Genomic DNA, 9135 nt, shown 5'->3' with positions numbered 1-9135 from the left:
TATGCGGATATGCAGCATGGAAGTGTATTGTGCCTGTATTACAACCTATGTCTATACACATATGTGCATATACAGCCTGTTTGTGTGTATTGATCGCTGTATTTCCAAATGATTGGTTTCCTTTGTAATGTTATATACATTTTATTTTATGCATATAAAACATTCTTATGAGAAGGGGTCCACAGGCTTCACCAGCCAGATACAAAAAGCCCGTTAAGAGCCTGGTGGTAACGAAAGTGTCCCCTAGGGAGACCTAGCTGTCCCCCGTGTCCGTCCAATGCCGTTTTTCTCCACACTGCCTCGTGATCTTATACGCACGAGGGGCCATGCCTCCCTGCTGCCTCAAGCTCATCGATCCGTCTGAGAACATGTGAGCGCTGATGGGCGTGGGAGGGAGGAACGCGAGGTGTGGAGCTTGGAACATGCTTTTAAGATTAGTCTAAATCCTGAGATAGCTCGGTTAATTGGGCCCTGAAAGAGCCCCGGCTCCGCTCCCTCAGCCTACCCAGCCTTTTCCTAAAAGATGTGAGAAAACGGGGCCTCTTTGGGAAAAATAGAGGAAGATGAGCAAGGTTCCCAAGCCATTTCCTTGAAGGAGATTAATCATGGGGAGTTCTCCATCCCCCACCTCTCCGCCTCCTACACACACACATACATACACACACACACACACGCACACACACACACACGCAATATTGGCACCAGGTACTAAGATCTGCTGGAAAATATTCCTCCAAAGTCCAGGGCCCCGGCGCTTGAATGAGTGTGTGGCCGCTCATTGGCTGACCGGCCCCGTTCCTGATTGGCTCCCGATCCCGGGGAGCGATAAGAGCGGCTATAAATTCCCTGGGTGCTGCTTGGGAGCCCCCAGTTTGTCCGAGCCAAAGGTGCCCGCACCTCCAGCCTGAGCGCAGCAGCGGCTGCAACGCCCGCAAGCTCGCGGCAGCCAGCCTCGCCAGTTCCCCGCCTCTGCCTCCAAACGCGTCCAGATCCGCGTCTTCCCTCAAGCCGGGAGAGACAGGGAGGAAAGGAGGGGGGGAGGAGGAGGAGGAGAAGGAGGGAAGTGGGGCTAGGGGGAAAAAACCCGGCAACTTAGCGGGAACTTCTCAGAGAATGGTCCACAACTCCGCCGTGTTGCTGGTGCTGGTGATCGGCGCTTCCGCAGCCACCGAACCCGAACAGAATGACTCGGTGAGCCCCAGGAAGCCCCGGGGGGCTGCTCACAGCTCAGGTAAGCGGCCGGCCAGGCACCGGGCACCACCCCACCCCCTCGCCTTGCCCCTGCCCCTCCCTACCTTCCCCAGTCCCCAGGAGCTGTCCTGCATCCCCCCCCCCCCCCCCCCCTGCTAGCGTGTCTGCGGTTGTCTGTGCCGGCCGGCAGGCTGGAGCTGGAAACGTGTTTCATTCATGCCCGATGGCCCTAAAGCGGCGGGGGGAATCCAATAGCCCCAGGAAGCGGACCGCCTTTGTCTAATACATTTCTATGAGACTGAGGAAGAATCCGAAGAGAAGGCGAGCCCCGGGCTGAGGGGGTATTTCGTTGCATAAGCCTCTCAGTCTGATCGCCTGTAATCTGGCACGTACCCTGCTGGGAGGAGGGCTGGGGAGGGGGCGTGGGGAGCGTTTCCAGGCACGCTCTCAGCGCTTCGCAGGGACTGGCTCTGAAGGTGAGACCTGGACAGGCTGATGCAACCCAAGCCCCCTGGAAAAAAAAAAAAAAACCGCTTGGCATCCTCAGCCTTGCAGAGAGCACATGCTGAAATGAGAAGAAGAAAAAATCCTTGAACCCTCAGGACTGATGGGTCATCGAGGATGAATTTCAAAAAGAAGCACATGCCCTCTCCCCGGCCCTTGCACTGAAACACTCGTGCATCACATGACTAAGAAAACCCTTTAATTTTTTTTTCCTTTTTTTCCCCCAAACTGCAGCTGTTTCTTTGAGTAAAAGGACTCTCTGGTCCTGGCTTTCGAAGCAATTCCTTCCCTATTGCCTTTGTCTCTAAAGGGTTAAGGGTCACTAGGAGTCAGCACCTCTGGCCCCTGTTTTATCTCCACACCCTGGTTCCCCTCTGGTACTCAAGCACCCTCCCTCTGCTCCCTGGCCCCTGGGGAATCATCCATTCCCTCCCCCCCTTCCCAAAGATCAGAGCTGCATCGCTGATGAAGGCGCTCCAAGGGACCTTACTTAAGAGCATCTAGCCCAAGCCTCTCATTTCACAGATAAGGAAACTGAGACTCCATGATGGGAAGCTCAAGGTCACAGAGGGGCAAGTATCAGAGCCAGGGTTCAAAATAGGCTTCCAGTCCAGGGAGCCTTCCACCGCACCCTGACTGGAGAATCCCAGAATCAGATTTCAAACTACAGTCGCAGATCCTGAGAGATCCCCTATTCCAACCCCCTTCTATTGCAGAGCAGAAAACGATACCTGGAAAAGGAAAAGGGTGCCAGACTGAGAAATTTAGATCTGGAAGGGAACTCAGATCATCTAGTCTCACCCCTTCCTTGAAGAGAGGTGAAATGGCTTGCCCAACATAAGCTAGATGGTGAGTGGCAGGATTGGAACCCAGGTCCCAGAGCTAGTAAGTGGCAGACCAGGATTTGAACCCGACACACTGCTCTTCCTGGCACCAAGGAGATGACGGCAGGTGTCAGATGGGTAGCTTCTCCCCAGAATTTGTCCTGCTTCCTCCTTCCCAGAAGACACCCGTGATTTCTCCCCCACTTCCACCCTCCCCCAGCCCAATGGAGAGTAGTAGGTCTCTGGGCAATGGTCCCATTTCCTTTTGTACTTTGGTTGCTATAGAAATTCAACGATTCCCTCCCAACTCCAGCCTGCCTAAGACAATAGCAGCCCTAATGCATATTAAAACTGCTGCGAGCAAAGTTATCATTTGAACCCGTGGAAATCTATAATTAGGGAAATGACTTGTAGCATCCCAGAGGCTGGGGAGGGGGAGGGGTGGGGAAGGCCAACTGAACCCAGGGAGCTTTTGATCTCTGGGGAGAATCCTGTGGAATGGAGGCTGCAGATAGCTGCTTGCTGAGCTGCCTGCCAGAATGAACCCCCCCCCTCCCTTCTGGAGGGGAGAAATTACTTTTATGGGAGATCTTATCCAGAATGCAAAAACCCTCATGCAAGTTTTCAGCTTGCGGTTTTCTCCCAGGCTTGCACAACGGGGTCCTTGGACTCATTACTCCACACCTGTGTTTCTCCTAAATAAGGCTTTTAATGTCTTCAGAGAGAGAGAGAGAGAGAATATGAATGAATGAATATGTGTGTTGCTCTGAGCATGATTCCATAATGGGGGGACTAGGGAAAAATACTAGCTGGCTCTGTTCCCTTTTTTTTGCCAATCCAAAAGGTGAATGTGGCTCGGGCAGCCCAGGAGGCTGATGGGTTCACAGGTGGACATGTGGAATCGTTTTCTCCCCTTCTGTGGTGAATTGTGAGACAATGTTATGCAGTGGCTGGAGGGAACATAGAATGGTATATTTAGAGTTAGAAGGCATATAGTCAACTCCCTCATTTTAGAGATGAGAAAATTGAGTCCAGAGACTGTGCTGTGATTGGCCCAAGGACATGGAAGTAGTAAGTGGAAAAAGAAGAATTTGAACCCAGACCTACAAATTCCAAAGTCCAGTGTTCTTTCTGCTGTGTCATGCTCCTTCTCAAGGTTTGGTCTTTGGATCAAGAGGACCTGGGTTCAGGTCCTGCCTTGCCACACTTATCAGCTGTGTGACCCAGAACTAGCCACCAAACTTCTCAGCACCCCAGGTAATTATCTAAGACTCTTAAGCCCCAGAAGAGTTGCTGGTTGGCATTGGTGAAGGTAGTGTTTCCAAACTGGGAGTTTCTCATCAATGAAAAAAATAGATTTGGACTTTTTGAAAAAGTATGTTTGTGAATGAGCCAAACTGGCTGGTTTCCCTTCCCACCCCCTCCCCTGCCCCCTACTTTATCCTGCTTTCTGAACTTATAACCCTTTCTTAGAATACCTACTAAGCCCTAAAGGTAATGCCTCATAAGGCTGCAAAAGGGGAGGCATTGTGGGACAGTGGAAAGACGGCCAACTCTTGAGTCAGAGGACCTGGGTTCAAAGTCTGCCCCTTCCCATGGAACCCGGACTAGTCATCCCATCCTCTTGGGGGTCACTTTCCTCCGACTTAGGGACTGGTATTTAATGGCCTCTGAAATCCCTTTCTGCTGTGAATCTCTGATCTGAAGGCACCAGCAAAGATTAGATAACTACTCACATTTCCATAACAGTTGGGCAAAGCCTTTTCTTCCCAACAGCTCTGTGAGCTAGTTATTATGCCATTCACAGAGAAAGAGACTGAGGCTTGGAGAGGTGCTATAAATGATTTGCCCAAAGTGTCACGACTAGTGGTCTTCTGATTCTTCATCCCAGGTTCCTTTGGAGGAGGAGGGAGGACACATTCTCCCCACCCCCTTCCCTTTTCTCTGTAGAATTAAACATGTGCTCCAGTTGGAAAAGTTTTCCATATGGAATCAGAGGACCTGAATTCAGATCCTGCATGTGGATCATATGCCTTGTGTAACCTTGGACAAGGTCATCCCTGGGCTTCTCACTGGATCATAGATTAAGACCAAGAAGGGACCTTAGAAGTGAAGAAATTAATTGCCCAAAGTCACATGTCTAAGATGGAACTTGAATCCTGATCTTCCTGACTCCCAAGCCCACTGAACTACATGACTTCTAAGGTCCCCTGTTGGTTAACATCTGGACTCTTATGATCCTGTTTTCTGTGACATTCAGATAAGGAGGAAAATCTCCTGGTGGATGGATCCTTGCCTCTCATTTTTTTAGTGTTCCTTTTCCCCTCACCTCCTTGGACCATGGCGGCAGCTGTCCCAGTGCTGACTCATCTGCTGCTTTCATGCCTAGATGCAACTTGTGGATAGAATCCTGAGTCTGGAGTCAGGAAGACATGAGTTCGAATCCAGCCTCAGGCAATTATTATCTGTGTGACCCTGGGCAAGTCACTTAACTTCTGTCTGCCTCAGTTTCTTCATCTGTAAAATAGGAATAATGACTGCACTTACCTCCCAAAGCTGCTGTAAGGGTAAAATGAGCTAGTATTTGTGAAAGTTCTTAGCATAGCTACATAGTAGGTGCTTAAAAATGATCATTCCCTTCCCCTTCCTTTCCCATACCATGGACTTCTTACTTGTGTTCTCCCTCCCTAAGATGCCAGACTCCACCTGTGGGGGCCTCATTTGTCCCACCAATGTGCTGCAGACTGGAGCCCATAAGCATCCCTGCTGATACACATTTGTCTCCCCTCCTTTCAGCTGAAGTGATCCGATGCCTCAACAGTGCTCTGCAGGTGGGCTGCGGGGCTTTTGCATGCCTGGAAAACACTACCTGTGATACAGACGGAATGTATGACATCTGCAAATCCTTCCTGTACAGTGCTGCGAAATTTGATACTCAGGTGAGAGGGGATTGTGGGGGATTGGGCCCCTCCCACCCCAATTGAGGCAAGTGGTTGAGTAAGGAACAGAGGCTATCTTCCTTGCCCTACCCCCTTCCTCACTCCAGCCCCAATCACCTTTGGGAGCAAAGGTTCAAATCTTCACTCTACTTTGGGTCTCAGAGGGTCTTTGATGGGGGGTGACTATGGGGCCTGCTTCTGCCCCTCTTTCTGAGCCTCTGTCTCCTCTTCTGTAAAATTGGAGGGAGGGTGTAAAACTATGATCTCTCAGGTTCCTTTCAGTTCTACTGATGATCCTGTGATCTTGGTGGGACAGAGGTGGGAGAGTAGGAAATTAACTTTCCTTCTTTTTATGAGCCCATGAACCATTCCTTTCAAAATAGCTTCTCTCCTGGAGATAAGAACTAGGAACTGGGCAGTTTTCCTTCTGGAAACAAAGCCAAGTGATGGGACTCTTTCCTTGCAGGAGTTTTAAGTGACTTCTGAAGTCTCTCTAAATCTGAGGGTTTTTCCACGTTTCTCTCTAATATCACCTCCTTTTCTTTCTCATGACAACTCCAGGACATGGGTGGATGGGCACTCTGCAGACAAAACTCCCACCAGCCTCCTGTGGGCTTAGGTGGCTCACTGACAGCCCCATGTTGGCATGATGCCCTGTTTCCACCCAGCATCATGTCTGTTGGCCCTGAGGGTGCTGTTTTACTAGGGTGGGGAATGTAGCATGTGGTAAGGATACTGAGGCAGCAAGGGCAAGGAAGAATGCTGGAGCCTTGGAAGCCCCACTGTGGTAAGAGGAAGAGTCAGATAAAGCAGTTAGGAAACAGTTGCTAAATATAAGGCACACTAAGCAATCGTTTAAGCCCCTGCCCTCCAAGAGCTGCATTCTGTAGCACGCAGAGAAATGCTAGGGAGATGGGGTGGGGAGGTATTGTGGGGAGAAGGGAGAGTGGGGGCAAAGATAAGGAGAATGGCCAGTGTGGAGGGGAGATGGCCCAGAAGGAGCAAGGAGGGCTGGTTCTGGGTGAGAGAAGGCTAAGGTTCCCCTCTCAGAGCCAGGGAGCCCATTTCCTAACTGGTTAAGCTCTACACTAGTACCCCAAGGATGGCCTTCATCCCTGATGACTTTCTTGGCACTTTACTGACATGATCTCATTTGAAGCTGGGAGGAAGGTGCTATGGATACCACCCCAATGGTGTAGATAAGGAAGTCAAGTTCAACAGAGGTCAAGTGACTTGGCCAAGGTCACATAGCTACCAAGTGCCAGAGGCAGGATTCTAAATCAGCTCTTCCCAAGTTCAGCATTTCATCCACACTTGGCTACCTTTCTCTTTTAATCACAAGGCAGCTGGGTGTCACTGTGGACAGAGAGCAGAACCTGGAGGAAGAACCCAATTCAAATCTTAGACTTCTATTAGCTGTGTGACCCTGGCAAGTCACCTGAATGCTCTGTGCCTCTGTTTCCTCTTCTGTAAAATGGGGATAATAAAAGCACTTCCCTCCCAAAGTGACTGTGAGAATCAAATGAGATAATATCTGTAAAATGCTTTGCAGTCCTTAAAGCACTATGTAAATGATTTCATTGTTCATTTGTGTCCAAATCTTCCTGACCCCGTATGGAGTTTTCTTGGCAGAGATCCTAGAGGGCTTCACCATTTCCTTCTCCAGCTCATTTTACAGATGAGGAAACTGAGGCAAACAGGGTTAAGTGACTTGCCCAGGGTCACTCAGCTAGTATGCGTCTGAGGCTGGATTAGAATTCAGGTGTCCCTGACTTGTGACTGTCCTATGTAAATGATAGCTGTTATTGACAATCATTGGGCCACCTCCTTCACCGACATGCCATGAGTACTTTGTTAAGTATACAGAGACATAGAAGGCCCAGCTCTTCTTTTTTCTCAAGTGGCCAGGACACAGGGACTAAATGAAGACCGAGCCCCTGGGCCTGATGTTTATTAAACAACCCTAGAGGACCTACGTTCAGATTCTTGCTAGGCTGCTAACATCTTTTGGACCCGTGAGCCCATTATTCTATTTATCTGAGAGTCAGAGTTCTCACTGGTAAAATCTAGGGGCTGGACAAGGTCAGTGATGTTCTAGCCTGGTCATCACCCTGAAACCCATCATTCCTTATCTGGATTGTTGCCATAGTTACCCCTGAGCTCTCTCTACTTCCAGCCTCTCCCCTCTCTAATCCATCTCTGACACATCTACCAAAGAGAAGCGTTCCCTGCTTCCCTCCTTCTCAAGAAGGTTCAGGGTCCCCTCTGTTGCCTCTACCCTTCCCAACCTGACTGCAGGCAGATTGTGCATCACTCCCTTTCTTATGGCCACATTGCTTATTCTCCACACAACACAAGATATCTCCCACCTCCATGACTTTTCCCTATGCCTGGAATGTACACCTTCCTCAACTTTTCTTTTTGGGATCCCCATATTCCTTCAAGGCTCAGCTCAAGAGTCAGCCTTCCCACATGAGGGTCATTCTTGGTTTCCACCACCACCATTTGTTAGTCTCCTCTAAAATTCCTCTGAATGTACATTCTAATTATTTGCTGTTATCTCTTGTGTGTCTCCAGTAGGGCCCATTTCTTTTTTTCTTTTCTTCCTATTTCTATATCCCCTATACTTCCCACAGTGCCTTGCAAACGTTGAATGCTTGTGGAGTAGAATGGTCCCAACCAATGCTAAGACACTCCTTTTCTCATGGACCTTTCAGGGAAAGGCCTTCGTCAAAGAAAGTCTGAAGTGTATCGCCAATGGCATAACCTCCAAGATCTTCACGGCCATTCGGAGATGCTCCACGTTCCAGAGGATGATCTCTGATGTGCAAGAGGATTGTTACCACAAGCTGGACATATGTGGTGTGGCCAAGAAGAATCCCGAAGCCGTCTCTGAAGTGGTTCAGCTGCCTAATCAGTATTCCAACAGGTACCCCATTAATCCTTGAGCCAAAAATGGGAAGAGGGGGAGGGATAAGAAGGCTGCCACTGACACCTGGCAAGACCCCAAGCCTTCCCCGCCTCTGGGGAGAACAGCCAGACTGCTCTGAAGTTTTCACTATGGGTGTAGGGGAAATGTTTAAGACTTACCAAGTCACATGACTTTAAAGTTAGGATTGCTTTCCAGAGTGCATGTGGGACCACAGATCTCTGTCTGGGGGTGACCTGAGAATTCCTCTAGTCTAGCCCTCTCATTTGTCAGGAAGAAAAATTAGATCTAGCTGAGGGAAGGTGCAGTGGACAGACTACTCAAATCCATCTTCAGACACTGATTAGCTGTGTGACCCTGGGCAAGTCACTTAACCGGTTTCTGACTCAGTTTCCTCACCTGTAAAATGGGGGTAACAATAGCCCCTGCCACCTAGGGTCATTGTGAGGATCAGATAAGATAATATATTCAAAGTGCTTAGCACAGTGCCTGGTACATGGCAAGCACTATGTGTGAGCCATTTTTGTTAGTGTTGTTGCTGTCATACATGTTAGCTCCTAAGTCTGAAGCCAGCACTGTGCCAACCATCCTTTAGCAGAGGAAGAAATGTGTGCCAAATGAACAAGTGCTGGTGAGGATACAGAAGCAAAAGTGGAGCCATCCCTGCCCTCAGTGAGCTTAAAGTCTAATACTAGGGGTCAGACATTCTGGTGGGCACTGAGGATACAGAAGCAAACATGAAGCCATC

The 9135-nt window shown here is 49.4% G+C and overlaps 1 protein-coding gene across 1 annotated transcript in view; it reads left to right on the top strand.

Annotated features, from left to right (window-relative positions):
- Positions 1 to 842: 842 nt before the first annotated feature.
- Positions 843 to 9135, top strand: part of STC1 (stanniocalcin 1) — a 15480-nt gene continuing 7187 nt past the window's right edge. Inside the window, exons 1-3 of the mRNA XM_069066866.1 lie at positions 843 to 1231; positions 5316 to 5458; positions 8176 to 8387. Of these exons, the coding sequence (XP_068922967.1) occupies positions 1114 to 1231; positions 5316 to 5458; positions 8176 to 8387 (473 nt within the window). The 5' untranslated portion in view covers positions 843 to 1113. The remainder of the gene's footprint in view (positions 1232 to 5315; positions 5459 to 8175; positions 8388 to 9135) is intronic.

This window comes from Petaurus breviceps, unplaced genomic scaffold, assembly GCF_028583685.1.
Source record: "Petaurus breviceps papuanus isolate PSGF00001 unplaced genomic scaffold, PetGlider_PUasm1.0 139, whole genome shotgun sequence".
In the NCBI taxonomy this organism is placed as follows: domain Eukaryota; kingdom Metazoa; phylum Chordata; class Mammalia; order Diprotodontia; family Petauridae; genus Petaurus; species Petaurus breviceps.
Note: the sequence above shows the minus strand (reverse complement) of the source record. Positions and strands in the feature narration are given on the sequence as shown.